Here is a 14340-nt window from a genome sequence, read left to right as displayed (position 1 = left end):
AATCACACTGCCAGGCTGGAGACAAGACAGACAATTGCTTTCTTATGAACATAGTTATATCTTGTACTGTCCACAGAAACGGAACAGGCACAGTGGTTCATTTAAAAAAAAGGGAAAAAAGTATTTTGTCCTTCTCTCCAATCCTGTAATGTTGTAATGTTCACATCACAGCGGGAAAAAAAAAACATTGAAGCTTTTTCTTCAACTACTAGTAGTAGAAAAAAATGAATGGATTTTTACATCTCTGTACTCTAAAATGCAACTGTCACAAATAAGTTTAAAAGTTAGTAACTAATCAATTCAGTACTGAAAAGTTGTAGCCAAAGCAATTATGAGAAAGTTTGTTAATAATTGCCTTTTCTAAAAATTTCTGTATGTAAGAATCTCTTAATAGATTTGAAATAGTTATTAGTCTGACACTAGGACAATTCAGGAATCAAACAACTGGATCTAAATGGACAAGAAAACACAGTGGATAAACGATTATTACCACTGACAGTATCCTGGCTAGAAGAAACAATTCACCTTAAATTGATAAGTCACACTTCACAGAACATTGGTTCATATAAAATTAACAAGCTTCAACTGTGCAGACAAAGAGTAAGAATACAACAAGTCAAATCTCTTCAAAATTAAGCCTCTGTTACTCATAAAACTGTCATTACACTAATAAAATGTGTTGTGGTGGATATAAAAACATCTAGGAATACTTACGTAATGATCGTCGTCTCTTGTTCTTTAACTTTCTTCTTTTATTCATTCCAGCTTTAGATGGAGATTCCTCTTTGGCCTTTGGCTGACTGGCAACTTTTGAAGAGTTCTGCTGGCTGAAGTGTGTGGGCACGTGACGGGCAAGTCCTCCCTGAGATGCAAAGCTGGCATTGCACCCACCAACCACACACTGATGAGGAAAAAAATAAAACGACTGTATCAGTGCACTCTGCACTACCAAACTCATTCACAGAGGTTTGATAGATTTTTCAGTTTGCCTTTTCTGGCTCAGCCTCCAACACACTAAAAGACAGATAAACTCCTAAAGACCATGTAATTCTAAAGAGAAACGAAAATAATCTAAAATTTCCATCTGAACTTTGTAACTCATAATTTTTCTGTGGTGTAATCACCTTTTTAAATGCTATATAATATTCTACAATATTGTATAGCCTAAAATTAATCTTGAACAATGCAGTAAAACTCTCTTCACAGAAAAACACATACGAAGATTTTTTTTCCTACACACCAGCATTATCCCCTTGCTTTTCAAAACGCTACATAGTTATTCTGTATTTCTCAACAGCTCTACGGTCTTCCCTAGTGGTAGATAACAGCAGTGTTCTCTAATCTCCCTCTTGCTTGTGAGAGATTAGAAGTAAACTTTTCAAATAAAAAAGCATCCCTACAAACACCGAATTTAACAAAGCTTAGCGCTTTTTATAAATGCTATACAAGGTCAATATCCTTCACTTTTGACTTGAAGTGACTTCAGTATCTTGAAAATTCTATTAACACTATATATACACACTTATTTTGCAAGGTGCAATTACTTCAGAAGTATTTAAGAAAGTTCTCGCTCCAAGAAAATGGCCTCCCTTTCTCAAACAGAAAAATAAGACTAGACCCAATAACAACTAAGCAGAAACACAGAAATCACAAGATGCATGCAACTAAACAAGTACTGACTTTTTTTTAAGTATTTGGTTTATGTTTACAATTATTTTTATATAAAATAAATATTTAAATTCTATTGTTGGGGTGGAAGGCATGAACTTTTTCTCTTGTGCTCTCAACTTAGAAGGGTAACAAAAAAATAATTAAGGTATGCATTTCATCATGGGCTGCAGTGAGTTGTGTATCCACGACTGATTTTTCTTCTCCTGATTAAACAGTAGTAGGACAAATGAATTCAGTATCCAGCAGCAAAAACCCATCACCACTCTAAACCATTAAAAAGCTTTCCTTCTTCCACATCTGTTTTGCTTCCCCCAATCCTTTCTCTCTTAGCTCTCTCGTTTGTATCTCTCTTCTCTAGCACTCCCCTCCACAGCAAACTGACAAAGCAGCTGTGATAGGAGTTCAGCAGCAAGTAATGCTGCAACTATATACATAATGTAAAATTTTCTCTGAAGCATTTGCAAGCTCAAAGTAATCTGTCCCAAGCCTGCACATTTGGTTGAAAGACAGGACAACAGCAGCAGAATACCACTCAGTGTGTTTTGTCCCTGACACCCAACTTTGCTGTTTTCCAACTGGGGCTGTAAAAGAACTGAAAAGTTTATTTCTCAGACCCAACAAAAGGTTTTCATTGATCATCATAAAACATGAACGCTATATTCCTAAAGAAAAACCTCCATAATCTCCAAGGACTTAATACGTGCTATAGGAATAAAAAATATGTAAGCACATTACAAGACAGTGAAAGAAAAATAGGAGAACATTTTTATTTAAATGTTTTTAGTAAGCTTAAGGGAAGTTTAAGCACTAAGCTAACTAAACACATGTAATGTTAATGTAACTCTGTATGTTCTTCTCTGACTCTTCCACTAATAAGCATCTTAAATTTGAGCCGATCTCTAGCAAAAACCTATCTGTAATTATCTGTAACTTTTTACCTTGCCCTACAATTTACCAAATTCAAACAACAGCAATATTGTACACTTACACCATAGCAGCCTACAATAAGACACCATACCACATCTAAATTCAAAATAAAACGAGATCTTGCTCTCATTTGGGGTACAGGAACCTCAAAGCAATATTATTACTTCAAATTAAAGATGAAAATTTACACCATTGTATTAACGAACAAACCCACAATCAACAGAGATAGACAAAATACATGCATGCTTTAGTTTGACCAATTTTTTATTCTCCAGTTTCATAGTCCTTGAAGCAGCTGTGTTGCTCATAAAAGCAGTTTCATGAAACTAAACTAAGCAACTAAATCTAAGCTTCAGTTTAACTTTCATTAAGGTGCTACTGACAAGCTTCTAGCTCTGATTCTACAAACACTGACAAAAGGAAAATGAACACAAAACTACTCTGAAGTTCAACCTTACTGAGAGATTAAAACTTCAGTCTTGCCAATGCCTGCTAAAAGTAAAAAAAAAAAACTGAAGTCTTGGTACAGGGCATACATTACCATATGCCAAATTACTTAGGTACAGTATAAAAAGGCAATACCTTCTGAAAATAATACATAAACATTGTGTCAGCCACATTTCTAAATCACAAGTTCTTAAGACCTCTTATGGAATTCCTTGTCAGATAGGAAATATGGTTTTATGACTAACTACAGCTTGACACACAATGTCTTAAGTTGACTTTTGTCTAGTGTAGAGAAAAAAAAATCATGGATATCCAATACAGATTCTCTACAGAAGCTACCACTTCTCTTAACTTTTACTTTTAAAAGCCCCAAACGTTAAGTCCTCAATATATGTAACCTGCAACCAGAAATTATCTTTTTCCAGAAAACTTACTTACAGTCTGGAGCTTGGTATGAAATATTTGCAAAGACCATCACATCCACATATTGTGTAGTTTGACACTACCTGTTATGTCATCGAATAATCAACAGCTGATATATAGATATATTATATCAAAGATGACACAGAATGCCTTTGTAGTGGACAGAAAATAGTAGAAGAGGAGAAAAATCTTACCTGTTTTTTTCTTTTTTTCTCTAAAATAATATATCCAGCAATCCGTTACTAACGGGTAAAGTCTCTTCTCTCCAAAGATAAAGGAGCAGTTCAGGCTGTCACTTCAGGATCTCTGGACGGTAAGTCACACCAAATCAGCTTCCCACCAGATAATTATATAGATCTAGAGGGCTTCTAATAAATCAGACTCAACTATTATGCACAACTTTAAACCAATCTCTTAGTTTTTCCCCAAAACCCTGTATAACAAGATTTTGCATTCAGTTTGCAATATGATAGGTTGGGTCCGGATTGGTGGATATGTTACTTCAAGAGAAAATAAGTCAACAAGTAAGAAATTTAATTTCTCCAGTGTACCCATACCCACCATTATTAATGGGCAATAGTGACCAGTGACTTTAACAAACAGGATATAAAAATATCTAGTAATACAGATTTTTGCTGTTAAATACAAAGTAATCAAGTACCCTTTTTAGAATATTTAATGTGCAATTTTTTTCCAGTAGATCTAACTACTATTTTAGATTTCTGGATAAACCTTACTGTCTCATCATCTAAGCGTTCAGGCAGAATGACTTTACATTTTCTATCTGAATCTGCAATGCTCTAATGGACAGAAGATGTCCTGCCAAAAGAATAACTGACATGAATTCCAAATGAGGACTGAATTTGCTTGGCTTTGTCGTCTAGATTTCAACAAATGTTCCTCTATTAAGAGACATATCAAGTGCAGTCATCCCTTAATGAATTAATCCCTAATGAATTCTGGAAGTTACAGGTGGTAGAATGAGCACAAAATTCCATTTTTACTACTACTTTTTTCCCCCCTTTTAAGCAAAGGATGCAAGCCTACAATAAATTTGTGTATTGTTACTTCTTGTTGCTACTGAAAGCATTTACCCCATGTGAGCAAACCTTGCATGGCTGATCTTAAACATTAAGAGCATATCCACATGTGAAAGCAGTTGGTTGCATATCCACAGTTTTATTTTCACAGTCCTCCTTTGCAGAGGATTGCTATAAGCAATTATTTTTATAATATCTCCCACACGTTTAAGCTCACTCTACCATTTGTCCTTTCATTGGGCCTAACACCTTGTATTTGGTCATCTACACTACATGCTAAGAGTTCTTTTGGTATGTCTACAAGTAACTAACTTTTAATGCCTTCTGCAGCAGCAAGTAGCACTTCAAAAAATTCTGAGTACCAGAAACAGTGCTAAAAAAATGCAGATTGTCACAGCACAATAACTATTCAACTGTTTCTAACAGCCAAGTTAAGACAATTCTTTCTCAGCTTGCCAGTTACCAGCATCAGTTTTCTATCTATCTCAGCAGATTATTCCTCTAGTTCCATCTGTTTGTATGTTCTGAAAGCCTGAAAGTTTTTAAGTTGTTGAACTTCAGATAGGACAACTACTACGTGATGATGATACTTTGAGTATTTCAACCATTTCTAAAAAGCTGCAAAAATACAGTAAAACTATAAAAAAAGTAATATCTAGCTTTCTCTCTCTCAGCTCTGGATATAAAATGATATACAAACATGAACATACTGAATATCTTCAGAGAAAAAATTACATGCTCTGAAAACACCTATATTAAATGAATGCCTGTAACAACAAAAAAAGGCTGGAAAAATGGCTAGAACCAGACTGTTACAAACTAAGAGAACTTCCAGCAGCACAAAAGCAATGAACTTCAGGTATTAAGAAGAGTAGTGTATCTCCAAAAATACCTAACAGTGGGTCCAAAGAAGGCCAGTAAGTTCTCAGATAGAAATATTTTGCAAGACCAGTCTTTGATCCTCTTGACATGAGAAACAAATTTAGCAAACAGCGCATCCAAAGAACGACTAGAAAAGCATACTGCTTTGCAGAAATACTTGATTAGAGACTGAAAATTAGCATCAATGGTAACTGTGTCTCATTTAATTGACACACTTACTTTGGAGGGATTCATGGGTGCCTTAGGTAAGACTATTTTCTAAATAACAAACATTAGTGATGATGGCCTCAAATAAAAATAGTCCATCCATGTGTTACACATGAAACCTAAGGCCAACAGCACTAAAACGTTTAGGAAAAGGGAGGAAATAAAAAAAAAGCAAAGAAATCTGATGACTGAAGGGGAACCAAGGTCCAAAGTTGTGCCCCAAAGATCGAACTTATCATTTTTGCCTCAGTTTAGCAGATGAATCAGATGTAAAATGTCTTCTAATTAACTGATCACACACTATTAGGAAATTGCCCCGTATAAAAATAGAGCTAATATCTCAAAAATAGGTATTCATAAGCAAATTTACCTTTCCTATGTCACAGGTATTGTAATATCGAGGGGGACATGCTAAACCACACAAACAGAAACCACAGGAGAAATTTACAACAATATGAAACAATTGTCTTTGTGATTTAGAAGTGGGTTCATCTCGGTGACAAATGAACCATGCAGTCATGTAGTTTATATGCATGCATGGAAAAGGCAGGTAAACCCACAAAGACCTTTTAAAATAAAAGCAGAGAAGCTAATTTACAGTAGGATACAGCCTTTAAATCAAAGGACAGCATTACATGCATCACAAAAATTGAGAATTAAACCCAAAATGGGCAACTACATAAAATGAATTCATTTGCAAACAAAAGGCAGACAGGACAGGGACATATTCTTCAACAGAATAGTTCTGCAAAAGACAGCTTTATGCCTGAGACAGTCCCCAGCTGCTTTTCAATTTAAGAAAGCACTTTTTTCCTCTTATTTTCATTAGAGGTATAAGCATGTAGCAGCCTGCCACATATTTATTAATCTCCACTCATCATTAAACAATTTTGGTTTTCCTCCTGCCTTTACAACAGTCTTCCCTTTACAAGAGCTTCATCACTGTCCTAGCTAACGTTCTTTGCCTTTCTTAAAACAATTCTGAACAGTTCTCTAGACAACAGCATACAGCTCTATCATTTCCACTGCCTTCTAAGTCGATTCTTCACAAACCCTGACATTTATTTATTTTTAACAAAACACTGAATGACTTGGCATTTTCATTGAGTACTATGAAGTGACAATGACTCCTTTTTTTTATACTAGAACTAATGTATTCTTATGAAGCAATATTTGGGGGGGGGGGGGGTTGGGAGACATTGTAGTAATCAAGAACAAGAGGTCTTTAATACAATCAAATAGAAAAATTTGTGTTTTGCTAAAAATCTGAGCCATTAGGATTTATAAGAACAGCTAAATGCAAAAAATGCTTAGTTTTTGAAAAACTGCCATAAAATGAAGCAGTAACTGTTCTTGAATTGACCAAGACTAATATTCAGCACTCTTAAATGCTTTTGTATCAGACAACAGATTTCAAAAGCTTGAAAAAGAAAAGGATCAAGTGAACAAAGGGGTCTAGGTAACTAACAAGTTATCACAATCACATACTTGGCTAAATCATGGGGGCTCTGAAGCCAATATTCAGCATAAATGAAAGGGGAACAAAAGAAGTTACAGGACCAGAATTATCCTCTATTCAAAGCCCCCAGGAACAGATTGAGAAATACAAAGACAAAATGCAAACAGAAACACTGAAGACAACAGTAGGAAAAAAAATGAAGTAACAGACTTTGAGCCATGACAAACTAGTGCAATAGTTGCCTGCGTTTTATTCTTTCCCCTAGTATGACTAGAAATTACAGAAAAGTATGTACTATTTCACCAGCTAGTTAACACAAGATGCTTATCAGAATTAACTGTTTGAAGTCTTACAGCTCTAGCTGTAACCAGCTTATCTAAAAAAAATGGGTTATCAAGCTTTTACTGACTTCACTATATAACTCACAAGACTCAAGAAATACTATTATTTCCTGAGGTATGCCTACCTCTTTTAAACCTCGTGCCTCTAAAGCGAGTTTCTTTGATCTACACCAAGCAGGTCTACAAACTAACCTACCAGAAGACTTTTAAGACAGAAACCTGCTATTACACTTTAAGGCACATAAACTACTTAATTCTAAAATGAGAAGAAATAAGGTACAAGTTTCCCCTAATGACTCATTTTCAAGTTTGATTCAGGGATCAGCAGTTACAATTAGGTTACTAGAACAATCACATCTGCAAGATCTCAGGGATCTATAATCCTTACACTATGCTTTCAAGAGTATGTTAACTTAATTCCTTTGAACAAAGGAATAAACTCCAGAGCGAGTTTGCAAGTTTCCCCCACCGTCATTCACTCTGTCAGAAGTTTTCACGCTAAATTAAGCAGTTTGGAAAAAGTCTAGTCTTCACAAAACTAGTGGAAAAAAAAAAAGCTTTCACTTGCATTGAGCTATTTTTACTCTCTAAGCTTTGAGTATAGTTTTGTTATCCGTCACAACTACTGTTAAAAATCTGTGCAGAAGTAGTAACTTCTGGAAGAGGTCACTGTAACAGAAAAGAAATTTTTAGAAATAAAACTGCCCTAAAATAAATAAGCAGATGATATTACGTGAGAAGAAAGAGAGGAGAGGGTAGTGGAGAAGCAGTGACTAAAACTTGGTGAGGTTGGGGCAGGGAGGGGGAGGAAGATATAAAATGCTACCTACATTTAATAAAAAGCCCTAATTCATTTTTTAAATCCTAGATGGAAGGAGAACTTCAGTCTGAAGTAGTGTGGGTGGAACTTACCATAAAGTGATCCAGGACTGACAGCTATGAACTGCCCCAACTGTATCCATAAGAGGATGAAGCAACTCATTAATAACGGATTGGTGGATATGGGAATGATAAACACTACTATACCTAGAATTGCAGGTACAGATTAGGGGGAGAAAGAAAGAGAAAGTTAGAAAATACTACGCAGGAAATACAGTCAGCTCAACGGTCCTGCATTCCTGACTTCCTTATTATTCTCAGAGAGGTTAACCGTAAGTAGTCACTGACTGTTTCAACTGAATTTTGTTAACAAGAACAGCTCTTATTCAAGCACAGAATGTGTACCACTAGGCATCATCCAAAGTGTAAAGCATGAAGCAAAATATCTCACTGTTACAGTGTGTAAACAACTCAACAGGAAAACGTACACAAAAGTAAACTTAATCGTTATTTAGTTTTAGATTCCACTACCATTTACAGATTAAAAGCAACAGGGACAGAGAAGAAATAATGGTATCTTCAACTGTTTTCATAACAGAACACGATCTTTGGGCACCATCAAGGCAAAGACCAAAGCTCAGCTAGCTTGATATGTTAAGAAATCCTCCTGTGATGGCATTTTTCAATTAATACATTCTATCAGAAAAAATGAATAGGATCGCTCTTAAAATAAAGGATGATGTACCTTGCTATGAACCTTACCTTGAAAGGTTTGTCCCCACTGTGTGTCAGCATATGCCTCTGCAACCAACTTTGACTTGTTGAAGGTGTATTATATACTTTGCAACCTTTCCACAAGCAAACAAACACCTAATAAAGTAAAAACGTGGTAAGTTTACATAAGTCAAAGAAAACAGAAAAAATTTCAAAAGTAGATTAGCAAAGAAGCCTGTTTCCACAATACAAATTAGTTCAAAGAATTTTGAAACCACCATTTATTTTGCATCACAATTCTCGTTTCACCAAGGCAAAAATAATTGCAACCACAAGTATTTAAAAAAAAAAACAACAACAGGTCAGTGAAACAAATGTCAAAAGCCAAAAGATGCTTCAGATAAACACAATCAAAAAGCCACAACATCCAGCCACAGTTTGTGTTTGTACCGCATATCAGTATCAGAGATATTGAGATAGAAAATTTGTAAGCGATAAAATTTACGTTTTACGGATAGCAAAGATAGAAAGATGATTTATGCTCATAAGCAAGTAATGATTTCATTCTTTGAGAATGGCAAAGTCTTAAAATCCAATTATTTAAATATCAGTTTTATCGTATGGAATACTTGATACCCCTAGTTAAGGCCTTCCACTCCCTTCCTGATGAAGAAAGGGAAAATTTTTCATAGGATTCAAAACCTACAGGTGTTTGGCTATTCCGGTATACAGATTAGTCACATGCACAATAGTGCATTAAAGGGTAGAACTTACTCATGCTGCTTTTCTCTCTCCTCTCATTGTGTCTATCTATAACCTAGAGAATAAAAAAGCTCAATGAACTTGGCTTTCATTAGAATTTCCTCAACAAGTCGGAGGGCGGAAGGGAGGAGGAAGGGATACAGCCCTGATTTTTAGCAGCAGAATACAGTCCCCAGGAATAGCATTGTCCAATATACTTTCAGAATACCTTTCAGACCTGCAGGGAATTAATTGAATTTGAGCTTCTTGTTCTCTTTCAGAAAGAAAAAAAAAGAATCATCAAAAGACTGTACTTTCAAAACAAAAGAACAGCCAGACGAGCGTGCGATGTGCTTGCTATATAACAGACAGACACCTCAACTTACTAAAGCAAAGCTTGAAAACCATGCATGCCTGTATGACTGATCAAGGTCTCCTGACCGATAAGGCCCAACTGAGGTTTTAGTGTCTGCTGCTCATCAGTTTTAAGATCCCCCTGCAGCCACAGAACTGAAGTCTGAGATTCCTGTCAGTACAACAGCTACATAACTATCTCAAAATTTCCACCATCAACAGCAAACTGCAGAGCACTCAAAGGAGAACAACAGATAGTTGAAATGCAATCCCCTCAAAAAAACATGCACTTGGTTTTACAACAACCTCCCAGAAACCCTAGCAAGGCTTCTTGTGACCACCTGTCTAAAATCTGAACCCAAAATATTTCTGACAAAGTATTTCAGAAAAGTAAAATTATTTCATTACAGTCTCCTGGGCTCTTCATTGTTCTGGTTCGGGCTTCCTGGGCTGGTTTGGAGCCATTATCTCAATATTAGGTTGAAAAAAATACATTATAACCATACAAGCAAGCTTATCACTTTGCTTTTAAGTTCTCAAGAAGCAGATACTACAACTATTTTCCTTCAAATTTATAGTCACTCAGTTGAGTAGTATCTGAAATCCTACCAAAACCACATGATCTCTAACAACACTTAAACACCTCGCCAGCAGGTGGCAGACAAATCCTTGAAACCAAACAGCCAGCATCAGTCCCTTTCCACAGCATCTATTGGAAGAACTTTTTGAAAAAGAAACCAACTCCACCACTGGGAATAAAAGTGTGAACTGAGGGCAACGCTCAGGCGCTTGTTTGATGCTTCCAACAACTATCTCATTCAGAAAGACAAAACACAGTCTAACATTTTCAATGTGAAAATACCCACAAATCATGCCACACAATGTGAATGAGCAGAAGAACAGTACAAAAAAATCTGGAAAAATCTTCCAATCCCTTTTTAAGAAATTAAAAGGGGTTACAGATGGGACGAAGGTCATGCAGTTACGTTGACAGCCCCCAGGATACTGATACACCTCATCCATTTAATTGTTTTATACAGGATTCACATAATACTTCTATAGAACTGTGAATAGAGCTACTGAAATCTATCTCACGAGTGACTAAAAAGCTAGCTCACTAGCTGGATGATTCTGCCTAAAGCTTGGACTTGAAAAAGAGTCACTAAATATCAAGCTGGAAGTTCAGTCATACCAAATAACATTAGCTAAATGCAACCAGTGAGTCACACCTGTCACAGTGACACAATTACATAGGAAACTATATAATGTGATGCAAATTTGCATCTTATTTAAGGCTCCTTAAGATAATACGTAATTACCTAACATTTGACATATTCACATCTTAAAGAAGCAGCAAGACAGAAGTTGAAGATAAAGATTATTCCAGGTTAAGAGTTGGTATTAGCTGTCCAAAAAGTTAGACATGCAACATATAGCACTGAAAGCAGACTGCTTGTGTTTGATTTAAAGGTAGTTTACCTGAAATATTCCAGGCGTTAAAGGTAATTTAGGAGGCTGGGAAGCAGGGAGTTAAGTACAGAATTGAAATTACGCTATTTGGAGAGGTGTTAAAACATTAAAATTGTGAAACCAACCTAAACTGCACCACTTGACCAGGTATTAGACCAAAAGATGTATGCTCATATATGTACCTCAATTTAAAAAATAATACTAGATGCAGTTATATTGAAGGTATAACATCCAAAGACCTGCTGTCAGTACTACAAACAGAACTGTTTTGGTAAGACTTTGTACTCCCAAGATGACCAGTTTTACATCTGCCCTATAACATATTCTGTTTATATATTATTTCTAATAAAACTCTATCTGTAAAAATAATCATGATATAACTTTGCCTGAGTTAATATGCAGAAGCACATACACTAAAAGTTGTAAGAAAATGAATTCCAAGTATAAGCACTTAAAAACAGCATCCTCAGGATGCTGAGAAATTAGCAAATCTATCAAATATCCAGTAAGTTTGAATATTTCATTAGGAACATACTATATTCTTAAAGGTAGACATTCAATCAAAACCACAGAATACCAAATCAAGTGTGTTATGGAAAACACACCAGCTGAATGCCTAGTGCCACAACACTGAGGACCCAGTATCAGTTGCCAGTAGCTAAACAACTGATACTTTATAACATAAAACATAAAATTTACTACTGTCACCACAGAATAAAACAACAGTAAGAAAGAGGGAGGAAAAAAAAATTAACACCAACCCCTCCTCGTTGACCATCCACATGTATGGAACGAATATGATCTGCCAAATCCGGGCTGGAGCTGAAGCAAGCATGGCAGTGGTCCCAACAACAGTTGTAAGCGATGCTTTTTGCAGAGGAGGCAGGAACTCCTTGCCCATTCATCATTACTGGAGTTGAACGCCCACTGGAAATTGTGCTATCTACATCCATAATAGTGCTGCTTATGCTGTAAGAAAAGGAGAATGTTTGTATTTGTTACACATTGATGGAACATATAAAAACTGTAGCTCTTTAGGGCTTTGCATCAGATTCATTTAGACAGGTTAAAAAGAAGACTTTAAACTTATTTATTATGGCTCATCACCTTAAGTAAAGTAAAATATTCAGTCAGGGCATAACCACTATCACTCCATAGTATAACTTCTTCTGGACACTGTCAACAAAAGGGAGAGCTGGAAAACTTTCCTCCCATTCACTGACCTGTGAGAAAATTTTGTGTTAACATGGTTATTTTTAAACTACGTCAGTCATTCATTGTTTTTGCTAAGCATAGTGTTTACCAGACGTATATCTAGACCAGCATCCACAACTAACACTAAAGCCTTAAAAATAATACAGAAGTGAAGTTTTACAGAATGTTTAAGAGACTCCTGCACTTAACTCCAAGGCCCAGCAGCATGTCTATCACATGCGTAATCTAAACTACTGTGTTTTTTTTTGCCTTTTGAAACTTTGCAGGGTCATTTTTGTCAGCTGTTCTGCTCTGTATCTCGGCAGAAAAAAAAAAGCGTGGAGTACTCTTTTCATATTAAGGCAAAAAGCACAGAGATAGATATTGTTCCTGGATAAAAATTAAATAACTACTGACATAACTTTTTTTTCAAACCTTGTAAACTTGCTCGTTGCCTTTTAGAACCCTTCATGTTTCTGTCTTCCACAAAGTCATAGAACTAAAGAACAGCTCTTCTTTGATAGGACCTCAGGAGGTCGGTTGGTCCAATTTGCTGCTCAAACAGGACCAAGTGAGATCAGGTTGCTCATAGTCTCATACAGTTAAGTTTTTAATGGATGTTTTCAAAGGTTGGAGCTTCTGCTGCCTTTCTGAACAGTTTTTCCACTGTCTGATTAACCTCATTGTGGGAAGAGGGAAAAATTTCCCAATGTCTCATCAGAATTTCCAGTAAAGAAAAATAACAGATTCCCTTTGCAATGCTTTCCCATTAAGATTTAGTTTTAACTACCCCGAATAATTTGGTTTCATGAGCAAACTCTGATCTGGAAGAGAGAGTTACCAGTAACGTAACACTTTGGAAAATGCTGATTACCACAACCCAGACAACCTTTTGAAATTGTCTTCCAACCCATTATTCTCCTTATATCATTAAAACTGGAAAGTTATTCTTAGGCTTTTGTTTTCCAAGTTAATCCAAATGAGAAAGTTTTAGAGACCCTGTCAACGGGTTTGGGTCTTAATAGAAGCCTATCAAAAATTAACTTGCTAAGTATTATACAAATACCATGCTTTATTTTTGATTTTCAAAAAAAGGTCTAACAATTTACAAGGCATGCCTTCTCTCAGTGAAAGCCATACTGGCACTTTCCTGCTACAGAGCATTTTTCCATGTGCCCACGATTATTCTCTTCCATTTTCCATATCCTGAATACACCCAGCTTTCCATGCCCCACCTGCCGCCCCACCTTCTTTCTTCTGCACTACAAAAAGTAGTCTTGGTTCCTTTCATAATGTAAATTCACAATCTGTGACTAGTGATAAAGCAAAGGTGGCCAACAGAAGCCTACAGATGTGGTTTTGAATCTGTTCCATATTTGTATTTCCCCAAAAGCCTGTTTTATAATCACCAGAAACGTCCAAAAAAAAAAAATGCAACTAGCACCGAGTTGAAGCTACAGTCCTAACAGCCACTAACTGCAAACCACTGGATACAGGCATTAGTATCTTTCTAAGAAATTGCCATGCTTTAAGTGTAAAATACGTTGCATTCAATCCCTGTTTTTCCCCCATGCCAGGCCCACTACAACAGATGCACCAAGGAACTGACGTTCCTTCCTCAGCTGATACCTATGCCAAAAATTACTCCTGA

General features: G+C 36.1%; 1 protein-coding gene across 4 annotated transcripts in view; it reads right to left on the bottom strand.

Moving 5' to 3' along the window:
• AEBP2 (AE binding protein 2) overlaps nucleotides 1–14340 on the bottom strand; it is a 55781-nt gene that overhangs the window by 25302 nt on the left and 16139 nt on the right. For 3 of the 4 annotated variants that reach the window (XM_080575782.1, XM_080575784.1, XM_080575783.1), the window contains exons 2-4: nucleotides 12257–12464; nucleotides 8979–9086; nucleotides 715–901 (exon numbers count right to left, since the gene is read on the bottom strand). In XM_080575782.1, coding sequence (XP_080431908.1) covers nucleotides 715–901; nucleotides 8979–9086; nucleotides 12257–12464 — 503 coding nt within the window. Of the gene's footprint in view, nucleotides 1–11; nucleotides 209–714; nucleotides 902–8978; nucleotides 9087–12256; nucleotides 12465–14340 lie in introns of those variants that run through there. The other variant, XM_080575785.1, reaches the window with a different exon arrangement.

The sequence above is a fragment of the Anser brachyrhynchus genome (assembly GCF_964034855.1).
Source record: "Anser brachyrhynchus genome assembly, chromosome: 1".
NCBI classification, from domain to species: Eukaryota; Metazoa; Chordata; class Aves; order Anseriformes; family Anatidae; genus Anser; species Anser brachyrhynchus.
This window is presented reverse-complemented; position numbering and strand designations above follow the sequence as displayed.